Source organism: Mobula hypostoma, chromosome 12, assembly GCF_963921235.1.
Source record: "Mobula hypostoma chromosome 12, sMobHyp1.1, whole genome shotgun sequence".
NCBI classification, from domain to species: domain Eukaryota; kingdom Metazoa; phylum Chordata; class Chondrichthyes; order Myliobatiformes; family Myliobatidae; genus Mobula; species Mobula hypostoma.
The window spans coordinates 114741103-114766049 of record NC_086108.1 but is presented as its reverse complement, the minus strand read 5'-3'; the positions used below and the strand labels follow the sequence as shown (position 1 = coordinate 114766049).

The following is a 24947-nucleotide window of genomic DNA, read 5'->3' as shown; positions in this document are numbered from 1 at the left end:
TACAATGATGAGTAAAGTTCAGTTCAGTTGGTGGTATTGAGTTGAGTAGTGATGGCGAGAGAGAGAAGGAGAGATTTGAGTCTTCAGGTGAGCTGACGCCGTCAATTTTCCCATTGTCCTCCGAAATCCTTTAGAAGTCACCGACTGTGACCACGACAAAGGGGACCGTTCTTCTGTGGTGGAACTAACAACTCCCCACCGGTCACACCCTGTTCACACTGCGAGAGCCACTGATGGATCTACCTGATTGATCCTCCAAAATCCACTTTTTCTGTAGGCACAACAAGCTCATTCGGTGTCCAAAACCATGTGTCTGAGGTCTATCATCTGACCTTCTATTTATCTCCCCATGCTGAATACCAAGTGTCTCTCAAACAGCTCCTCCCTTCTCTGTCTGTAAGGATTTCCAAGCAGGCAGCATCCTTGTAAAAATGTAAACATACTGTGAGCATTCTTCGCCTCTCTCTCTCTCTTAAAAACAAGATGTCAGTGTTAAATATCTCTCTCTCTCTTTTCAAAAGCACAGCTCATAGGGGTAATCGAGCACAGTTCATAGGGGTAATTCAGGACCCCGTCACAGATGGAATTTAATGCAGAAAAGTGCAAGGTAAATGTTGCCCTTTGGGTGGACAAACCAGGGTACGTCTTACACAGTAAGTAGTAAGGCACTGAGAAGTGCAGTAGAACAGAGAGATTCTTGAAAGTAGTGTGATGGGTAAAGAAAGGTTTTAAATCCATGTATTGAGTACAAGAAGTGGAATATGATGTTGAAATTGTACAAGATGTTGCTGAGGGCCAAGTTGGAGTATTGTGTGCAATTTTAGTCACCTACCTACAAGAAATATGTAAGTAAGATTGAAAGAGTGCAGAGAAAATTTACAAGGATGGTACCAAGACTTGAGGACCTGAGTTATAAGGAAAGGTTGAACAATTGGGCTTTATTCCCTAGAATGTAGAAGATTGAGGAGAGATTTGGAAGAGGGAAACAGAATTATGAGGGGTGTAGATACGGTAAATGTAAGCAGGCTTTTTCCACTGAGGTTGGGTGAGGTGAGAAATAGAGGTCACAGGTTAAGAGTGAAAGGAGAAATGTTTAAGGGGAACCTGAAGGACAACTGCTTGACTCAGAGGGTGGTGAGATTGGTGAACAAGCTGCCAACAGAAATGGGGGACACAAGTTTGATTTCAACATTTAAGAAAAGTTCGGATAGATACATGGATGAGAGGGGAACAGAGGGCTATGGTCCAGGTGCAGGTCGATGAGTCTAGGCAGAATAACAGGTCAGCACAGACTAGATGGGCTGATGGCCTTTTCTGTGCTGGAGTACTGAAAGACTCTATAACTAAGGAGCATACATGGAGAGACTGTGAGAAATGTTTCCCCACTGGAGAGGCAGCTATAAGCAGACAGCAGAGGGCAGAGGTTAGGGGAAAAGGCTAGGTGTTTCAGTGGGGTTGGGGGAGGGTAGTTGGAGCAGGATACCGAGAGGGAGGGTGGAATCTGAAACTGACAGCTTGAGGGGAAGGTTGGGGCAGAGACCCTCACAATATTGAACAAGTATCTGCACGAGCACTTGACTCCCCACGGGACTTGAATCACGAAGACACAGCTGGTTACTGTTGTGTATTTAATATATCAGTCATGACCAGTGTTGGGGAACAGGGTTGGTATGAGTACTGATGGCTCACTTGAGGTGCGGCTTGGATCGGTGTGAAGGGATGGTTTCTACCTTCATGTTAGCCGTAAATTGTGATATGTGGGTGGGGAGAAAGGTGGGTTTCAGAGAGAGGTGAACCTGTGAAATTCTCCACCACAGAGGGCATGGAGAGCAAATCAATGAACACAAAGACAGATTTGTAGACAGAAAGCGCAGCAGAGGGGGAGAGCAAAACATCTGTGTAGCTCACTATAGTCATACAATCATAGTCACACTGCCACAGTCACACCAGACAGTCATATCACCACAGTCACACACCACAGTGATATCACACAGTCACACCACACGGTCGTATCACCACAGTCACACCACATGGTCATATCACCACAGTCACACCACACGGTGATATCACCACAGTCACACCACACAGTCATATCACCACAGTCACACCAGACAGTCATATCACCACAGTCACACACCACAGTGATATCACACAGTCACACCACACGGTCGTATCACCACAGTCACACTGCCACAGTCACACCACACGGTCATATCACCACAGTCACACCACACAGTCATATCACCACAGTCACACACCACAGTGATATCACACAGTCACACCACACGGTCGTATCACCACAGTCACACTGCCACAGTCACACCACACAGTGATATCACACAGTCACACCACACGGTCGTATCACCACAGTCACACTGCCACAGTCACACCACACGGTGATATCACCACAGTCACACCACACAGTCATATCACCACAGTCACACAGACAGTCATATCACCACAGTCACACACCACAGTGATATCACACAGTCACACCACACGGTCGTATCACCACAGTCACACCACACGGTGATATCACTACAGTCACACCACACAGTCACACTGCCACAGTCACACCACACGGTCGTATCACCACAGTCACACCACACGGTGATATCACTACAGTCACACCACACAGTCACACTGCCACAGTCACACCACACGGTGATATCACCACAGTCACACCACACGGTCATATCACCACAGTCACACCACACGGTGATATCACCACAGTCACACCACACGGTCATATCACCATAGTCACACCAGACAGTCATATCACCACAGTCACACACCACAGTGATATCACCATAGTCACACCACACGGTCATATCACCATAGTCACACCACACGGTGATATCACCATAGTCACACCACACAGTCGTATCACCACAGTCACACCACACGGTGATATCACTACAGTCACACCACACAGTGATATCACCACAGTCACACCACATGGTGATATCACTACAGTCACACCACACAGTGATATCACCACAGTCACACCACACGGTCGTATCACCACAGTCACACCACACGGTGATATCACCACAGTCACATCACACAGTCATATCACCACAGTCACACCAGACAGTCATATCACCATAGTCACACCACACGGTCATATCACCATAGTCACACCACACGGTGATATCACCTTGGTCACACCACACGGTGATATCACCACAGTCACACCACACGGTGATATCACCTTGGTCACACCACACAGTCATATCACCACAGTCACACCACACAGTCGTATCACCACAGTCACACCACACAGTGATACTGCCACAGTCACACCACACAGTCATATCACCACAGTCACACCACACGGTGATATCACCACAGTCACACCAGACAGTCATATCACCATAGTCACACCACACGGTCATATCACCATAGTCACACCACACGGTGATATCACCTTGGTCACACCACACAGTCGTATCACCACAGTCACACCACACGGTGATATCACCACAGTCACACCACACGGTGATATCACCACAGTCACATCACACAGTCATATCACCACAGTCACACCAGACAGTCATATCACCATAGTCACACCACACGGTCATATCACCATAGTCACACCACACGGTGATATCACCTTGGTCACACCACACAGTCGTATCACCACAGTCACACCACACGGTGATATCACTACAGTCACACCACACAGTGATATCACCACAGTCACACCACACGGTCACATCACCATAGTCACACCACACGGTGATATCACCATAGTCACACCACACAGTCGTATCACCACAGTCACACCACACGGTGATATCACTACAGTCACACCACACAGTGATATGACTACAGTCACACCACACGGTCGTATCACCACAGTCACACCACACAGTGATACTGCCACAGTCACACCACACGGTCATATCACCACAGTCACGCCACACGGTGATATCACCATAGTCACACCACACGGTCACATCACCATAGTCACACCACACGGTGATATCACCATAGTCACACCACACGGTCATATCACCATAGTCACACCACATGGTGATATCACCACAGTCACACCACACAGTGATATCACCATAGTCACACCACACGGTCACACCACACAGTGATATCACCACAGTCACACCACACGGTCACACCACACAGTGATATCACCACAGTCACACCACACGGTCACACCATCGTCACACCGCCACAGTCACACCACACAGTGATGCTATCAGGAGCTGTTAAAGAAGTTGAATCTATATCCTGTGGAGTTTAGCAGAATGTGGGTGATCTTAATGAAACATCTTAGATCCTGAGGGGATGCAACAGGGGAGATGTGAAGGTGTTTCAACCAGTGGGAATGCCTCAATCAAAGGGACAGTTACAGGATTAGGGGGCAGACATTTAAAACTGAGGTGTGCCGGGGCTTCTCACAGAAGGAAGGGAATCTGTGTAATTTTCCACCCGGGGGTGTGGAGACGGAATCACTGGGAGTGTGTAAAGAGGAGGGAGAGAAATGTTTGACAGGTCAGGGGTTTGAGGGTGATGGGGGATTACATAGAAACATAGAAAATAGGTGCAGGAGTAGGCCATTCGGCCCTTCGAGCCTGCACCGCCATTTATTATGATCATGGCTGATCATCCAACTCAGAACCCAGCCTTCCCTCCATACCCCCTGACCCCTGTAGCCACAAGGGCCATATCTAACTTCCTTTTAAACATAGCTAATGAACTGGCCTCAACAGTTTGCTGTGGCAGAGAATTCCACAGATTCACCACTCTCTGTGTGAAGAAGTTTTTCCTAACCTCGGTCCTAAAAGGCTTCCCCTCTATCCTCAAACTGTGACCCCTCGTTCTAGACCTCCCCAACATCGGGAACAATCTTCCCGCATCTAGCCTGTCCAATCCCTTTAGGATCTTATACGTTTCAATCAGATCCCCCCTCAATCTTCTAAATTCCAACGAGTACAAGCCCAGTTCATCCAGTCTTTCTTCATATGAAAGACCTGCCATCCCAGGAATCAATCTGGTGAACCTTCTTTGTACTCCCTCTATGGCAAAGATGTCTTTCCTCAGATTAGGGGACCAAAACTGCACACAATACTCCAGGTGTGGTCTCACCAAGGCCTTGTACAACTGCAGTAGTACCTCCCTGCTCCTGTACTCGAATCCTCTCACTATAAATGCCAGCATACCGTTCGCCTTTTTCACCGCCTGCTGTACCTGCTGTACCTGCATGCCCACTTTCAATGACTGGTGTATAATGACACCCAGGTCTCGTTGCACCTCCCCTTTTCCTAATCGGCCACCATTCAGATAATAATCTGTTTTCCTATTTTTGCCACCAAAGTGGATAATGTCACATTTATCCACATTAAATTGCATCTGCCATGAGTTTGCCCACTTACCCAACCTATCCAAGTCACCCTGCATCCTCTTAGCATCCTCCTCACTGCTAACACTGCCGCCCAGCTTCGTGTCATCCGCAAACTTGGAGATGCTGCATTTAATTCCCTCATCCAAGTCATTAATATATATTGTAAACAACTGGGGTCCCAGCACTGAGCCTTGCGGTACCCCACTAGTCACCGCCTGCCATTCTGAAAAGGTCCCGTTTATTCCCACTCTTTGCTTCCTGTCTGCTAACCAATTCTCCACCCACACCAATACCTTACCCCCAATACCGATTGCCACTGAAGAGGAGATGTAGCCTGGAGCGGATCAGCTATGGTTACATTGATGGTGGGATAGGTTAGACAGGCCGAACAACCTTTTTCTATTCCTGTGCTCGGAGTAAGGAAGCAGTTCTCGATTGTCTGGCTTCCGACTTCCAGGTTGCCCGGCTTCCGACTTCCAGGTTGCCCAGCCCCGCCCCCCACAGCCTGGAACGGGAATCCGTCAGCCAGAGCCCAGGTCTGGAGCACAGCCCACGATGACACAAACCGTCCCCGTGTTGCCCTGTTACAGTGGTCTCACCGTCGGCCGAGCTAGCCTCCGTAAGCAGCAGTTTGACAATGTTGAGGTAGCCCTTCGCACAGGCGAGGTGTAGGGGTCTATCGCCAACCTCTCCGCTGACACTGGCATCCGCTCCAAACCTCAGCAACAGACGGGTGACCTGTACGGATACATAATTGTATTAGCAGCGCGAGATCATCAGCCCCAATCCCCCAACCGTCTTTCCCCTCTCTTCTTATACCCAACTCCAAATCTTCAAAAGGCCATGCCTCATGAGGTTGGCATCCATCACTAAGGACCCTTGCCATCTGGGACATGCCCTCTTCTCATTACTACCATCATGAAAGACATGGGGGCCTGAAGACACACATTCAACATTTTAGGAAGAGCTTCTTCCCCTCTGCCGTCAGGTTTCTAAACAGACCATGAACACTAATTCACTATTTTGTGCTCTTTTTGCACTACTTTGGCTTAAAATATACCTCCTACTGTAACATAATAATTATGTCTTGCACTGCAGCTGCAAAACAAATTTCATGACAGATGTCAGTGATAATAACTGACTCTGATTTATTCCGGTTCCCTGTCTGGGGAGAAACACTCCCCTTAATTCTGAAGAGGGTTCTCAGGGATCATCTGGTATCGAGGCTTCAGAGTTCTGGTCCCGACCACAGAGTCACAAGGAAGTTCTAGAAGCAGAGAGTAATGCAGCAGAGAAGCAGGCCATTTGGCTCATATCTTTGATTCTGACCAAGGTACCTTACTGAGCTAGTCCCATTTGCCTGCATTTGGCCTAAATCTCTTTAAATCAGGGGTCTCCAACCTTCTTATGCCAGGGACCCCTATCAAGGGGTCTGTAGAGCCCAGGCTGAGAACCCCTGCCTTCAACCATCTAAAGGGCAGCACGGTGGTGTAGGATTAGCACAACACCATGCAATATCAGCAATCGGGAGATCCAGGTTCAATGTCATCTGGCACTTCAGCTATATCCACTGCTCCAACATCACCTTATAGACATTGGGGATATCCACACTGCAACATGGGGCATAGAACAGTACAGCACAGGGTGGGCCCTTTGGCCCATAGTGTTGTGCCGAACCAATTAAATTAGTAATCAAATGGACAGCTGAACTAATCCTTCCACCTACACAATCAAATTTCAGAATTCAAAGTCGTTATTATCAAAGTATGTATATGTCACTATGTACCACCTTTAGGCTCCAAAGGTAGTCATAGCCAAATGGTGGTAGTGGGGATGAGCTCCCACTGCTAAGCAAATGTTCTTCATGGTGCGCGTCTCAAACAGCCTCTGACAACCAAGTCCAACTCCCGGCCTTCACGTGTGGCCTAGTTCTTATGCCTGGCGGAGCTGTTCTCACTGACAGGAGAAGGGGCAAAGTCAGGCTACTGGCACCTTAAAATCAGTTGCTCCGGGCAGACAGGGCTCATTAACCACATATGGCAGCTCATCTAGGAGAGGGAAAACTCCGATTTCAAACCTCCACTGTCTTGTGGCTATACCCGCTCACGGGAAAGGCCTTGGGAGTAAACCCCGAGGAAAAATCCGGAGTCGGAGTCCGGAAGGCGGCTGACTGCTGTACCCAGCGCCGGCACGGAAACTCCTGCGATGCTGCTGGCACCAAACTGTATCGACTTTCGTCATTCCTTTGGACTCGTCATCAGCATGGAGAGGGGATTCCACTGCATGGGCAACAGACGGATCTCCATGTCAACTCTGCCCTGCCCTGGGAGAGGTCACTCCCAGTGACTACCAGAGGCGCAGCACCCGTGGTCGACTACGACCGACGGAGGCCACACACACACTCCACCCTGAGATTCATTTTTTTTGCAGGCATTGACTGGAAGGTAAATAGATTCAATATAATTTATGAAAAACCATACATAAACAAAGACTGACAACCAACAACAGTGTCCATATCCCCCCATTCCCTACACATCCAAGTGCTTCTCGAAGCGCACCAATTGCCTCCAAAGTTTACAGTATTTATCTCCTTGGAAGTTTTCATGTTTTATAACATTGAATCACAGCGAACTTACTTTGATTTTTTTTGACACTGATGAACAGAAAAAGTGTCCTTCACGTCAAAGTGAAAACAGATTCCTACAAAGTGATCTAAATTAATTACAAATATAAAATACAAAGTAATTGACTGCAAAAGTATTCATTCCTTTAATATGACACACCAAATCATCACTGGTGCAGCCAATTGGTTTTGGAAGTCAGATAATTAGTTAAGTGGAGATCATCTGTGTGCAGTCAAGGTGTTTCAATTGATCGTAGTAAAAATACACCAATATCTGGAAGGTCCAACTGCTGGAGAGGCGCCGGATCTGGAAGGTCCAACTGCTGGTCGGGAGTCGTGCTCCGTTCAGGAGTGGCCTGGCAATCCGGCGTCTGAGAAGGGAGTGGCTGAGTTGGCTCGACTGGAAGCTGGCTGTGTTTTGCTTGATGCGTGAATGTGGTTTGGAACCTGTTGAGGGAAAGAGAGTGGGGAAGGAACGGAAATTGCTGGGAGGGGGTCATGTGGGTCCAGTAATGGCGGACAAGATAAGAGGCTGGGTTGAGGGAAAGAAAGTGGAGAAGGAGAGGGATAGAGACTTGGGACCAGAGGTAGGCTGCTGGGGAGAGGTGGATTATTGTGAAGGGAGAAATAAAGGGAATGAGGAGGTAGTGAGGGGTCGGATGAATAAAAACCAAGACAAAGGGAATAAAAGAATAAGAAATGATAGTGGAGAAAGCTCTGAAAGTGAGGAAGATGAACAAGCTCAGAGAGGAGGTGTTGTCATAATTAGGTTTAATGAGAAGGCTCAGGGACATATGAAGAAAATTAACCCGTTTGTGCTAACAACAACTCTGACAAATAAGATAGGGGAAATAGTATTTGCAAAAGTCCTTAATGATGGCAACTTATTGGTAAGATGTGCGAATGAGGAACAACTTGAGAAAGCACTCAAGCTAAAAGAGATAGGAAAATGCAAAGTGGAATACACTGGGAGGGTGGGAGCACACAACAGTGGTTGTAAAGGTGTGATCACGGGGATACCAATGAGTATAAATATGGAGGAGATAAAGAGGAATATCAAAGGAGGGAAAGTAATGAATGTTCAAAGACTGAAAACAACAAAGGAGGGAGTGAAAAAGGAAAGTGAATCTGTATTGATTGAATTTGAAGAAGAAAGAGTGCCAAGGAAGGTGTTCCTGGGTTTCATGAGTTACCCAGTAAGGGTGTATGTGCCAAAGCCATTGAGGTGCTATAATTGTCAAAGGTTTGGACACATGGCTAAAAACTGTAAAAGGCAGAGGAGATGTGCTAGATGTGGGGGTGATCATGAATATGGAAAGTGTGGAACAGGAGTTCAACCAAAATGCTGTAATTGTGGAGGAGCTCATAATGTTGCATATAGTGGGTGTGAGGTTGTCAGACGGGAGACTAAAATTCAAGAAATAAGAGTGAAAAGAAAGATCACTTATGCAGAAGCTGTAAGAATGTCAAGAGAACAGAATAATGCTCCTAATGAACAGGGAGCAATAGGGATATGAGAGATGCAACAAAGAACTAATGACAGGATTTATGTAGACAAAAAGGCTCTAGAAACATTCATTGCAGGAGTGATTAATAGTACGGCTGAGGTAAAGTCAAAAAGTGACAAAATTCAGCTGGTGGTAAAAGCAGCAGTAAACCATTTAGGGTTAGTAGGACTGACATGGGAGGAAGTGAGGGAGAACCTCAGTAATCAGTCAAGCCAGGAAGTGTCATGTGTTGGTTAATACTAATTATGGTGATTCTTTTACAATGGAATGCAAGGAGCTTACTGGCCAATAGCCAGGAATTCAAGCACTTTATTAAAGAAATGGTTGTAAAACCGGATGTAGTGTGTATTCAGGCAACTTGGTTGGAACCAACTTTAGACTTTGTGGTATATGGGTATACAATGATAAGGAAAGATAGAAATCTAGGGGGAGGAGGGGGTTGTGCTATGTTAATCAAGCAAGGTATACCATATAGGGTACTGGAGAAAGGAGATGATCAGGAATACATAGTGGTGGAAGTGTGGGAGAGAGGGAAGGGAGTGGTTATAATTAACTACTACAATCCATGTAAAAGGTTGGATTTGGACAGCCTATTAAAGATACAAGGACAAAACAGACATAAAGTAGTGTGGTGTGCAGATTTCAATGCTCATAGCACAATATGGGGGATCAGATTACAGATCCAAATGGAAAGGTAATTGAAGATTTGATGGAAGAAAGGGATTTGGTGTGTATGAATGATGGTAGCGGCACAAGGATAGATATAACAACAGGAACTGAGTCAGTGTTAGATATTACGTTAGTGTCTAATACCTTGGCTGGCATTAGTAACTGGGGAGTTTGGACTGCTTCAACAGTAGGCAGTGATCACTACCCAGTTTTGTGTTCAATGGGTGAAAGAGTTGAAGTAAGACCAGGTGGCGGAACCCCAAAGTGGGTGTTTGGAAAAGCTGATTGGGGTAAGTTCCAGAAGTTGAGTGAAGAAGGGTTGACAAAGATTGATATTTCTGGAAATGTAGATGAATTAAACAGTCAGGTGACTTCAGCAATTATCATGGCAGCAGAAGGATCTATACCGAGGAGTAAAAATAGGATGAATAGAAAACTGGTACCATGGTGGACAGAGGAATGTTGTCAGGCTGTAAAAAACAGAAATAGAGCATTCAGGCTAGTTAAAAGAACCCATAATATGCAGCATTCGGTTCAATATAAGAAAGTACAGGCAGTGGTGAGAAGAACTATACGTCAAGCTAAAAGGGCAAGTTGGAGGAGTTTTTGCGACAAGGTAGGAAGAACAACACCTGTGGGAGAGATATGGGGAATGATTAAGAGGATGGGAGGAGATAGAAGGGAATGGGAATATCCAGTAATGATATCTGAGGAGGAAACTGCAGTCTCCAGTAGGGATAAGGCTGAGGTCATGGCCAAGTCATTTGTACTGATACACAGTTCAGAAAATTTGTCTGAAGAAGGGAGAAGAAGAAGGGAAAGAATAATGAGCCAACACCCAGGTGTGTTAAGCAGGAGGGAAGGAACAGATGATATGATTGATGATCCATTTACATTAGCAGAAATGGTGAGAGCAATAAAGAGATCGAGACCAACCTCCCCAGGGAAAGATCTGATATGCTCTGTGATGCTAAAAAATCTAGGAGAAGGAGCGCTCTTGAAGTTGCTGCATTTTTATAACAGAGTGTGGGAGGAGGGAATATTACCAAGTACATGGAAAGAAGCAGTAGTAATTCCAATAAGGAAGCCTGGCAAGGATCTGTCAAAACCCACTAGCTACAGACCAATTGCATTAACATCAAGTATATGTAAGATAATGGAAAGGATGATAACAGAAAGGTTATCATATGAGCTTGAGAAGAGGGGAATGCTGGCAAGTTATCAGAGTGGTTTTAGAAAGGGAAGGAATTCCATGGACTTCGTGATTATGTTAGAGACTGAAATAAGGAAGGCCCAGGCAAATAGAGAGTCAGTAGTGGCAGTGTTCTTTGACATTGAAAAAGCCTATGATATGATGTGGAAACATAGAAACATAGAAAATAGGTGCAGGAGTAGGCCATTCGGCCCTTTGAGCCTGCACCGCCATTTATTATGATCATGGCTGATCATCCAACTCAGAACCCCGCCCCAGCCTTCCCTCCATACCCCCTGATCCCTGTAGCCACAAGGGCCATATCTAACTCCCTCTTAAACATAGCCAATGAACTGGCCTCAACAGTTTCCTGTGGCAGAGAATTCCACAGATTCACCACTCTCTGTGTGAAGAAGTTTTTCCTAATCTCGGTCCTAAAAGGCTTCCCCTCTATCCTCAAACTGTGACCCCTCGTTCTGGACTTCCCCTACATCGGGAACAATCTTCCTGCATCTAGCCTGTCCAATCCCTTTAGGATCTTATACGTTTCAATCAGATCCCCCCCCAATCTTCTAAATTCCAACGAGTACAAGCCCAGTTCATCCAGTCTTTCTTCATATGAAAGTCCTGCCATCCCAGGAATCAATCTGGTGAACCTTCTTTGTACTCCCTCTATGGCAAAGATGTCTTTCCTCAGATTAGGGGACCAAAACTGCACACAATACTCCAGGTGTGGTCTCACCAAGGCCTTGTACAACTGCAGTAGTACCTCCCTGCTCCTGTACTCGAATCCTCTCGCTATAAATGCCAGCATACCATTCGCCTTTTTCACCGCCTGCTGTACCTGCATGCCCACTTTCAATGACTGGTGTATAATGACACCCAGGTCTCGTTGCACCTCCCCTTTTCCTAATCGGCCACCATTCAGATAATAATCTGTTTTCCTATTTTTGCCACCAAAGTGGATAACTTCACATTTATCCACATTAAATTGCATCTGCCATGAGTTTGCCCACTCACCCAACCTATCCAAGTCACCCTGCATCCTCTTAGCATCCTCCTCACTGCTAACACTGCCGCCCAGCTTCGTGTCATCCGCAAACTTGGAGATGCTGCATTTAATTCCCTCATCCAAGTCATTAATATATATTGTAAACAACTGGGGTCCCAGCACTGAGCCTTGCGGTACCCCACTAGTCACCGCCTGCCATTCTGAAAAGGTCCCGTTTATTCCCACTCTTTGCTTCCTGTCTGCTAACCAATTCTCCACCCACACCAATACCTTACCCCCAATACCGTGTGCTTTAAGTTTGCACACTAATCTCCTGTGTGGGACCTTGTCAAAAGCCTTTTGAAAATCCAAATATACCACATCCACTGGTTTTCCCCTATCCACTCTACTAGTTACATCCTCAAAAAATTCTATGAGATTCGTCAGACATGATTTTCCTTTCACAAATCCATGCTGACTTTGTCCGATCATTTCTCCGCTTTCCAAATGTGCTGTTATCACATCCTTGATAACTGACTCCAGCAGTTTCCCCACCACCGACGTTAGGCTAACCGGTCTATAATTCCCCGGTTTCTCTCTCCCTCCTTTTTTAAAAATTGGGGTTACATTAGCCACCCTCCAATCCTCAGGAACTAGTCCAGAATCTAACGAGTTTTGAAAAATTATCACTAATGCATCCACTATTTCTTGGGCTACTTCCTTAAGCACTCTAGGATGCAGACCATCTGGCCCTGGGGATTTATCTGCCTTCAATCCCTTCAATTTACCTAACACCACTTCCCTACTAACATGTATTTCACTCAGTTCCTCCATCTCACTGGACCCTCTGTCCCTTACTATTTCTGGAAGATTATTTATGTCCTCCTTAGTGAAGACAGAACCAAAGTAATTATTCAATTGGTCTGCCATGTCCTTGCTCCCCATAATCAATTCACCTGTTTCTGTCTGCAGGGGACCTACATTTGTCTTTACCAGTCTTTTCCTTTTTACATATCTATAAAAGCTTTTACAGTCCGTTTTTATGTTCTCTGCCAGTTTTCTCTCATAATCTTTTTTCCCCTTCCTAATTAAGCCCTTTGTCCTCCCCTGCTGAACTCTGAATTTCTCCCAGTCCTCAGGTGAGCCACTTTCTCTGGCTAATTTGTATGCTACTTCTTTGGAATTGATACTATCCCTAATTTCTCTTGTCAGCCACGGGTGCACTACCTTCCTTGATTTATTCTTTTGCCAAACTGGGATGAACAATTGTTGTAGTTCATCCATGCAACCTATAAATGCTTGCCATTGCATATCCACCGTCAATCCTTTAAGTGTCATTTGCCAGTCTATCTTAGCTAATTCACGTCTCATACCTTCAAAGTTCCCCTTCTTTAAGTTCAGAACCTTTGTTTCTGAATTAACTATGTCACTCTCCATATTAATGAAGAATTCCACCATATTATGGTCACTCTTACCCAAGGGGCCTCTCACAACAAGATCGCTAATTAACCCTTCCTCATTGCTCAAAACCCAGTGCAACCATGGAAGCTTGTATGGCCTGACATAGACTGGCATTTGTTAGAGGTAAAAAGGAAAGAAAGATATAAAACAGATTTGGTAAATGCATTTAACTGTCATGTGATGGAAAAGTATAGTGATTATACTCACATTTATACGGATGGTGCGAAGGAACCTGAAACAGGAGTGACAGGGTTTGGGGTGGTAATACCAGCAAAAGAAATTGGAATCAGCAGAAGAACATCTAATAAGTTAGGGGTGTTTACAGTGGAGATGCTGGCAGTGTTGGTTGCGTTGCAATGGGTGCAGAAAGCCAGACAAGCCAAAGCATTGATATGTTCAGATTCATCCTCAGTTCTAGCAAGTTTAAGGTCTTTTCACACAAACAGTCGGCAAGATGTACTTTATGAAGTCCTTCAGTTCGTTACAAGAATTGCAAATCAGGGAGGTCAGGTAAAATTTTTGGCCACAAGACAAAACACTGCACATCATCAAAAACACACCATCCCTACCATGAAGCATGGATGTGGCTGCATCATGCTGTGGGGATGCCTCACTGCAGCAGGCCCTGGAAGGCTTGTGAAGGTAGAGAGTAAAATGAATGCAGCAAAATACAGGGAAATCCTGGAGGAAAATGTAATGCAGTCTGTAAGGGAACTGCGACTTGGGAGAAGATTGGTTTTCCAGTAAGACAATGACCCCAAGCATAAAGCCAAAGATACACAGACATGGCTTAAAAACAACAAGGTTAATGTCCTGGAGAGGCCAAGTCAGAGTCCAGACCCTAATCCAATTGAGAATTTGTGGCTGGACTTGAAAAGGGCTGTTCACCCATGATCCCTATGTAATCTGACCGAGCTTGAACAGTCTTGTAAAGAAGAATGGGGAAAAATTGCAGTGTCCAGATGTGCAAAGCTGATAGAGATCTGTCCACACAGACTCAAGGCTATGATTGCTGCCAAAGGTACATCTACTAAATACTGACTTGAAGGGGTTAAGTAATTATGTAATCAGATTATGTTTAGTAATTGTGATAAATTTAGACCAATTTGTAGAAATTTTTCACTTTGACACAAGCGTCTTCTCTGTTGATCAGCATCAAAAAAATTGAATCACAGTGGATTTAATGTTGTAAAACAATAAAACATGTAAACTTCCAAGGGGAGGGGTGAATACTTTTTATAAGCACTGTATGTCACCATGGCTGAGGTGTAGTAACTGTTCCTAAATCTGGTGGTGAGAGTCCTGAGGCTCTTGTATTGTCTTCCAGATGGCAGCAGCATGTCCTGGGTGGTGGAGGTCCCTGATGATGGATGCTGTTCTCCTTTGACAGCATTTCATGTAGATGTGCTCAGTTAGTGGGAGGTCTTTACCCAGAAATTACTGGGCCAGATCTACTTTTTGTGTTAGCTTTCACCAGCAACCGAGGCACTGCATTTTTCACTGTGTAAAAAAAAACTGATCCCACACACCTCCTTTGAAGTTACCCCCTCTCTCCCCTTAAATGCAGGCTGTCAGTGTTATACATTCCCACACTGGGGAGAGGAAACTGTCTGCCCGTTCTGTCTATGCCAATGGTGCCTTTACCCGTGGAAGCTGCAGGGATACCTGCTCGTGGCCGAAGTAAGCGGCGATGTGCAGAGGAGTGAAGAAGACGGCATCTTGCACATTGACAAAAGCACCGTGTTGGAGGAGGATATCAACAGTCTGCAGAGAGCAACCAAACATGATTAGAAGGCGAGGGGGTGTGGGGCGGTGTCCGTAAAGGGGTGGGGGGGCAGGTGCTGGAGGTGGGGGGGGGGTCTTTCCTGGTCACTGTCTCCTTGTTCAAGGGTCAAACAGTGGCACAGTAGTATAGCGGTTAACGTAATGATTTACAGCTCCAGTGATCACAGGTTGAGGTTCAATTTCTGTTAACTGACTGTAAAGGCTGATTTATACTTGTGCGTCAACTCGACGCCGTAACCTACGTAAGTGGCCTACGTGCATTGTCAGCATTTATACTTGTGTGTTGGTGTGTCTGCGTCGCTCTACAATTCGGGCATGTCGCACATGCTCACACACCTGCCCGTGTAAGGCTTCGTGGTCGTGGTAGTCTTTCTCGGGGTAAACAAGTTTAAAGTGAGCATCTTTTTTTCGTAAAAGCGAAATGTGTCCTCCATAATTTCAGAGGTCTGTAAAGCTTTATGGAAAGCATTGCAGCCAGAGTTCCTTCCCTGTCTTTCAGTCACCCAATGGGAAGCTATTGCAGCGTAGGAGGAAATGCGATGCTACCAAGCAGACCAGTCACAGTCGTTGTGGTCTGCGTTGCCGCGACGCGGTGTTACATTTTGGAAGAGGTGCATGTCAGGCTACGGCGTAGGGATCCGCGTAGGCACTGCGTTGGGTTTGCGGTGATGCCGTACCTACGGCGTCGAGTTGACGCAGAAGTATAAATCAGCCTTAAGCAGTTTGCATGTTCTCCCCATGACCACGTGGGTTTCCTCCGGGTATTCTGGTTTACTCCCACATTCCAAAGGTTAGGGTTAGTAAGCATGGAGACACTTGCAGGCTGCCCCAGTACATCTTCGACTGTGCTGGTTGTTGATGCAAACTGCACAGCTCACTGCATGTACGTGTGACAAATAAAGATAATCTGTAATAAAGCTAGTTTACTTCAGATACTGTGGATGATACGAAGGTAGCTGGAGGGGCAGGTAGTGCTGAGGGAGCAGGGAGTCTGCAGTAGGACTTTGTCAATAGGAGAACGGGAAAAGAAGAGGCACATGAAATACAGTATAGAGAAGTGTACGGTCGTGCACTTTCATTGAAGGAATAAATACATGGACTATTTTCTAAATGGAGAAAACTCAGAAATCAGAGGTGCAAAGGAACTTGGCAGTCCTCGTGCAGGATTCACTAAAGGTTAACTTGCAGGCTGAGTCGGTGGTAAGGAAGGCAAATGCAATGTTAGCATTCATTTCAAGAGGACTAGAATATAAAAGCAAGGATGTCATGCTGAAGCTTCATAAGACATTGGTCAGACCATACTTGGAATATTGTTTTGGACCTCTTATTGAAGAAAAGATGTGCTAGCATTGGAGAGGGTCCAGAGGAAGTTCATGAGAATGCTCCCGGTAATGAAAGGGTTAATGTATGAGGAGCATTTGCAAGCTGTGGGCCTGTATTCAATAGAGTTTAGAAGAATGAGTGGGGATCTCATTGAAACCCATCAAATATTGAATGGCCCAGATGGAGTCGGAAGGCCCTTACCTCACTGTGACCGGCGATGGTGGCGATGTGCAGAGCAGTGAGTGCTCCGTAGCCCACCTGCTGAATGTCAGCACCACCGTGGAGGAGAGCAGTCACCAGGTCAGAGCTTGCCTGTGGACGAGAGCCAGAGGCCATCACCAATGGAGCCCTGTACCCATGGAGACAGACAGACAGACAGACACACTCACCATGACAGGGAGACACACACACACACTCATCATGACAGGGAGACAGACAGATACATACACACTAAGATGGAGACAGACACATACACACACTCACCATGACAGGGAGACAGACAGACACACACACACACACTCACCATGACAGGGAGACAGACAGACTCACACACTAAGACGGAGACAGACACATACATACACACTAAGATGGAGACAGACACATACATGCACACACACAATGAGACCTTGAGACAGGCAGACTCTCACACACATGCACACACGGAGACAGGGAGACAGACAGACACACACACACACCACAACCCACACTGGTGCCACATGGAAGAGCACACACCACTCTGGTGTCACCATAGGCACAACCCTCCCCACCTTTGAAGGAGACCTCTATCACAGAAGGCATTCCCATCTGGGAAACACTGGCTACTCATTACAACCATTAATGAGTCACAAAGTGAGACTGGGTAATTGTTAATATATTTACAGTGTTTAAGAAATCAGTGAAGGATGTCCCTCTGTACCAGAACATCTGTCAGGATGTAATTAACCCAATTAGTCTCATTGATTAGTGGGTTGTAACAGTTTGCTGCTGTTGTTACACAGGACACTTTACTGATCACGGTGTGGAATAGATGGGACATGGTTTAAATCACCACCTCACTCTGCTACCTCACTGACTGTGGCCCCAGCCCACAGAGTACACTTTTCACAGATCTCTGCCCTGGAGACACAACCTTTTGTTCAAAAATAAATCACTTAGACCATAATACAATTACAGATAGAAGCAGAATTAGGCCATTCGGCCCATCAAGTCCACTTCACCATTGCATCGTGGCTGATTTATCATCCCTCCCAACCCCATTCTCCTGCCTTCTCCCAGTCACCTTTGATACCCAGACAAATCAAGAACCTATCAACCTCCGCTTTAAATACACCCTATGACTTGGCCTCCGCAGAACTTAATAAGAAAGACTAGCAAATTTCTACAGAGATTCCGTGGAGAGCATTCTAACTGGTTGCATCATCATCTGGTATGGCGGAGCCAGTGCACAGGATCAGAAAAAGCTGCAGGAAGTTGTAAACTCAGCCAACTCTATCCTGGGGGTTCTCCACCACACCACCGAGGACATCTTCAAAAGGTGGCATCCACCATTAAAGACAAGGCCCCCATCATTCAATTCATGCTTCCTCTTCTCATTCCGACCACTATGGAGGTGGTGCGGGAGCTTGAGGTGATTCAGAAAACACCTTCTTCCCTTCTGCCATCAGGTTTCTGAATGGACAATGAACCCATGAACACTACCTCACCATTTTATGCTCTCTTTCTGCATAAATAGTTTTTGCATTTCTTATTGCAACTTATAGTAATTTACTGCTGCTGCAAAACAACAAATTTCAGATTTGTCAGTAATAATAATCCTGAATAATAATTCTGGCCAGCACAACATGGTGGGCTGAAGGGCCTGTTCTGCATTCTATGTACAATGAGCAATCTTACATCTTGAACCGGAGGTCTCTGGAGCCAGGACGCAGCAGCCCTGTGTGGAGACGCTGCAGCCCCACTGTAATGGGGAGGAACCCATCACACTCACCTTGTACGCAGCCAGGTGCAAAGCGGTGAATCCATTCCTGGTGAGCCGGGAGGGGCGGAGACCTTTCAGCATCAAGGTCCTCACGTGTGCCTTGTTCCCTGTTAACAAACGACAGCATGAACACCGAACACCCAGGTCTAATCCTGAGCTTGAAAATTAGAAGGGAGGGAACCAGAGGGTGGTTTGTGCAGGGGACAAGCTGCCAGAGAAAATGGTCAAGGCAGGTACATTAACAACATTTACAAGGTTCTGAGACAGTGACATGGATAGGAAAGATTTAGAGGGATATGGGCCAAATGCATCCAAAATGGATCTTGTTCAGCACAGTCCAGTTGGGCTGAAAAGCCTTTTCCTGTGCTCTGTGACTACATGACGCTACGATTGGTGGGACAAACTTGAAGGGCTGAGTGACCACTTATTGCTCCTTTTTCCTCTGCTCTTGTGTGCAGGGCTGTAGGGAAGAGCATGTGGGAGTGGGGTGGATGGAGAGACCTCTCACAGAGCCAGAACCTCCCCAGTGGACTGAATGGACTTCTGCCAGTATAATCAAGTAAGACAAAGATTAAAAGTAACATTAGCAAATTTGCAGATGACACAAAAGCTGGGTGGCAGTGTGAAATGTGCGGAGGATGTTGAGATAATGCAGGATGACTTGGACAGGTTGGGTGAGTGAGCAGATGCATGGCAGATGCAGTTTAATGTGGATAAATGTGAGGTTATCCACTTTGGTGGCAAGAACAAGAAGGCAGATTACTATCTGAATGGTGTCAAGTTAGGAAAAGGGGAAGTACAATGAGTTCTTGGTGTCCTTGTTCATCAGTCACTGAAAGTAAGCATACAGGTACAGCAGGCAGTGAAGAAAGCTAATGGCATGTGGGCTTTCATAACAAGGGAGTTGAGTATAGGAGCAAAGAGGTCCTTCTGCAGTTGTACAGGGCCCTGGTAAGACCACACCTGGAATATTGTGTGCAGTTTTGGTCTCCAAATTTGAGGAAGGACATTCTTGCCATTGAGGGAGTGCAGTGGAGGTTCACGAGATTAATTCCCGAGATGGCGGGACTGTCATATGTTGAAAGATTGGAGCGACTTGGCTTGTACACACTGGAATTTAGAAGAATGGGAGGGAATATGATTGAAACATATAAGATTATTAAGGGATTAGACACGCTAGAGGCAGGAAACATGTTCCAGATATTGGGGGAGTCCAGAACCAGAGGCCACAATTTGAGAATAAGGGGTAGGCCATTTATAACGGAGTTGAGGAAAAACTTTTTCACACAGAGGGTTGTGGATCTGTGGAATGCTCTGCCTAGAAGGCAGTGGAGGCCAATTCTCTGCATGCTTTCAAGAAAGAGTTAGATAGAGCTCTTAATGATAACAGAGTCAATGGATATGGGGAGAAGGCAGGAACGGGGTACTGATTGTGGATGATCAGCCATAATCACAGTGAATGGCGGTGCTGGCTCAAAGGGCCGAATGGCCTACTCCTGCACCTATTGTCTATTGTCTTACTTCCTTCAAGTCTTGTGTCAGGAAGACCAAGGGGTTGATAGTGGACTTCAGGAAGGGGAAGTTGAAGGAACACACACCACTCTGGTGAAGGATCAGCAGTGAAAAGGGTGAGCGATTTCAAGTTCCTGGGTGCCAACATCTCTGAGGGTCTACCCTGGGGACTCAACTGGGATGCCATTACAAAGAAGGTATGACAGCAGCTATATTTCCTTAGGAGTATGAGGAGAACTGGTGTGGGAAAAATTAAATTTTGAATTAACTTTTGTTGTCAAGCTTGACTAGCTAAGCATTACCCAAGATTTGGGTCATGAGAGTGACAGGATAAGACACAGACTCTGTCTTGCGTGTGCCAGCTAACAATAGGCCATGCCAATAATGAGGTATTGGCGGTCTTTGTCTGGCTAATAGGGGAAGTGAATGTGGACATGCAGTTCTAATGTTGTGCACCGCACAGAGACATTTGTCAACTGGCTGATATCTAACAAGTGCTTCTTGAATTCGTTCAATAAGTATGTTTAGCTGTTGGCTATTGCCCAAACTTTACTGTATAAATTTTAGATGTAACCTGAAGTTGACAAAATGGTAAGGCAACAGCTCCCTGTGGCTTAACCATATACCAAGGTCTGTGTCTTTATTTCTGTTTGATTACTGGGTAAATTCTTTTACAATAAAATATGGTAAAACATGGTAGATTCTTCGACGATTTGTATGTCACCAAAGACACTTGCAAATTTCTTCAGATGTACCATGGAGAGCATTCTAACTGGTTGCATCACCGTCTGGTATGGAGGGGCCACTGCACAGGATCATTAACAGCTGCAGAAGATTGTACTCAACCAGCTCCATCATGGGTTCGAGTTTTCCCAGCATCGTGGACACCTTCAAAAGGCGATGCCTCAAAAAGGCATCAAGGACCAGTATTTGCCCGCTTCTCGTTGCCAGCATCAAGGTGGTGGTACGGGAGCCTGAAGAGACACACTCAACATTTCAGGAACAGCTTCGTCCCCCCCACCATCAGATTTCTGAATGGACAATGAACCAATGAACAATACCTCACTTAAAAGTTGCTGGTGAACGCAGCAGGCCAGGCAGCATCTCTAGGAAGCGGTGCAGTCGACGTTTCAGGCCGAGACCCTTCGTCAGGACTAACTGAAGGAAGAGTGAGTAAGGGATTTGAAAGTTGGAGGGGGAGGGGGAGATCCAAAATGATAGGAGAAGACAGGAGGGGGAGGGATGGAGCCAAGAGCTGGACAGGTGATTGGCAAAAGGGATACGAGAGGATCGTGGGACAGGAGGTCCGGGAAGAAAGACAAGGAGGTGGGGAGGGGGAACCAGAGGATGGGCAAGGGGTATATTCAGAGGGACAGAGGGAGAAAAAGGAGAGTGAGAGAAAGAATGTGTGTATAAAAATAAGTAACAGATGGGGTACGAGGGGGAGGTGGGGCATTAGCAGAAGTTAGAGAAGTCGATGTTCATGCCATCAGGTTGGAGGCTACCCAGACGGAATATAAGGTGTTGTTCCTCCAACCTGAGTGTGGCTTCATCTTTACAGTAGAGGAGGCCGTGGATAGACACGTCAGAATGGGAATGGGATGTGGAATTAAAATGTGTGGCCACTGGGAGATCCTGCTTTCTCTGGCGGACAGAGCGTAGATGTTCAGTAAAGCGGTCTCCCAGTCTGCGTCGGGTCTCGCCAATATATAAAAGGCCACATCGGGAGCACCGGACGCAGTATATCACCCCAGCCGACTCACAGGTGAAGTGTTGCCTCACCTGGAAGGAATGTTTGGGGCCCTGAATGGTGGTAAGGGAGGAAGTGTAAGGGCATGTGTAGCACTTGTTCTGCTTACACGGATAAGTGCCAGGAGGGAGATCAGTGGGGAGGGATGGGGGGGACGAATGGACAAGGGAGTTGCGTAGGGAGTGATCCCTGCGGAATGCGGGGGGGGGGGGAGGGAAAAATGTGCTTAGTGGCGGGATCTCACCACTAAGCCTTCCGCCACCTCCAACGGGATCCCACCTCTAAGCCTTCCGCCACCTCCAACGGGATCTCACCACTAAGCCTTCCGCCACCTCCAACGGGATCTCACCACTAAGCCTTCCACCACCTCCAACGGGATCTCACCAGTAAGCCTTCCGCCACCTCCAACGGGATCCCACCACTAAGCCTTCCGCCACCTCCAACGGGATCCCACCACTAAGCCTTCCGCCACCTCCAACGGGATCCCACCACTAAGCACATCTTTCCCTCCCCCCCCCTGCATTCCGCAGGGGTCGCTCCCTATGCAACTCCCTTGTCCATTCGTCCCCCCCATCCCTCCCCACTGATCTCCCTCCTGGCACTTATCCATGTAAGCGGAACAAGTGCTACACATGCCCTTACACTTCCTCCCTTACCACCATTCAGGGCCCCAAACAGTCCTTCCAGGTGAGGCAATACTTCACCTGTGAGTCGGCTGGGGTGATATACTGCGTCCGGTACTCCCGATGTGGCCTTTTATATATTGGCGAGACCCGACGTAGACTGGGAGACTGCTTTGTTGAACATCTACGCTCTGTCCGCCAGAGAAAGCAGGATCTCCCAGTGGCCACACATTTTAATTCCACATTCCATTCCCATTCTGACATGTCTATCCACGGCCTCCTCTACTGTAAAGATGAAGCCACACTCAGGTTGGAGGAACAACACCTTATATTCCGTCTGGGTAGCCTCCAACCTGATGGCATGAACATCGACTTCTCTAACTTCCGCTAATGCCCCACCTCCCCCTCGTACCCTATCTGTTACTTATTTTTATACACACATTCTTTCTCTCACTCTCCTTTTTCTCCCTCTGAATATACCCCTTGCCCATCCTCTGGGTCACCCCCCCCCTTGTCTTTCTTACCGGACCTCCTGTCCCATGATCCTCTCGTATCCCTTTTGCCAATCACCTGTCCAGCTCTTGGCTCCATCTCTCCCCCTCCTGTCTTCTCCTATCATTTTGGATCTCCCCCTCCCCCTCCAACTTTCAAATCCCTTACTCACTCTTCCTTCAGTTAGTCCTGACGAAGGGTCTCGGCCTGAAACGTCGACTGTACCTCTTCCTAGAGATGCTGCCTGGCCTGCTGCGTTCACCAGCAACTTTGATGTGTGTTGCTTGAATTTCCAGCATCTGCAGAATTCCTGTTGTTAACAATACCTCACTATTTATTTCCCTCTTTTTTGTATCGCTTATTTAATTTATATGCTTATTGTAATTAATAGTTTTTATTATTATACATTGCAATGTACTGCTGCCGCAAAGCAACAGATTTCATTATGTATGAAATTAAATCTGACTCTGGCTCGTTGGCTTTCTGCTGTCCTCTTTGATTGCTGGTTGAGTTGGACTTGAGGCATGGGCGGACCTGATTTCCAAGGGAGTGTGTACATGTCCAACGTCCCCAGCATCCAGGACATCTTCAAGATGTCATGCCTCAAGAAGGGACATCCATCATTAAAGACCTCCATCAGCCAGTACATGCCCCATCTCTCATTGCTACCGTCAGGGAGGAGGTACAGAGGTCTGAAGACTCACATTCAACATTTCAGGAATGGCTTCTTCCCCTCCGCCATCAGATTTCTGAATGGACAATGAACCCACAAACACTACCTCACTATCTTTCCTCTTTTTTGTACTACCCATCTAATTTTTTAAAAAATATAGCTTTTGTAATTTATAGTTTTTAATTGCTACGTATTGAACGATACTGCTGCCCCAAAACAACAACAAATTTCATGACATATGTCAGTGATATTAAATCTGATTCTGATTCTGTTCTTTCAGGAACTTGTAGACCTCCCATAACATATATAACGTGACGTAGGAGGAGAGATTGTGGAGATTAAACTATTTTTATTATTATTCTTCTTTTTGTATTTTTCATTAATTCTGTTGTGTTTCTTTGTACTTACGGCGATTGCCCACAAGAAAAAGAATCTCAGGGTAGCACATGGTGACATACATACTTTGATAATAAATCTGCTTTGAAGTTTGAACTTACTTTAAAGTAGATGGACAAAAAGGGTCAGCGTGGAATTACTGGGAATGACCTGTTTCTGTGGTTCTACCATCGGGCTCCCGAACCATCATGGATAACTTCACTCACCACATCACTGAACTGATTCCACAACCTATAGGTCTGTGCTTCAACCATCAGACTCCTGAAGCAGTGTGGATAACTTCACTCAATTCCACATCTATAGATTCACTGTCAAGGGCTCTACAACTCATGTTCTCAGTATGATTTATTTATCATTATTATTTGTTTATTTTTGTATATGCACAACTTGTCTTCTTTTGCACATTGGTTGTTTGTCAAAATTTGTGAGTGTAGTTTTTCATTAATTCTATTGCATTCACTTGTTCTACTATGAATAGCCACAAGGAAATGGATCTCAGGGTTGTATTTGGTGACATATACGCTCTTTGATAATTTACTTTGAGATTTTGAGGGAGGCAGACTCTGGTTGGTCACCGGCATTCAAAGTTCAAAAACTTGTAGG

General features: G+C 46.1%; 1 protein-coding gene across 2 annotated transcripts in view; it reads right to left on the bottom strand.

Moving 5' to 3' along the window:
* Nucleotides 1-24947, bottom strand: part of tnni3k (TNNI3 interacting kinase) — a 176613-nt gene that overhangs the window by 99606 nt on the left and 52060 nt on the right. For both annotated transcript variants that reach the window (XM_063064821.1, XM_063064820.1), the window contains 4 exons: nucleotides 18908-19005; nucleotides 17122-17232; nucleotides 15478-15576; nucleotides 5968-6106 (listed from right to left, as the gene is read on the bottom strand). In XM_063064821.1, the coding sequence (XP_062920891.1) occupies nucleotides 5968-6106; nucleotides 15478-15576; nucleotides 17122-17232; nucleotides 18908-19005 (447 nt within the window). The remainder of the gene's footprint in view (nucleotides 1-5967; nucleotides 6107-15477; nucleotides 15577-17121; nucleotides 17233-18907; nucleotides 19006-24947) is intronic.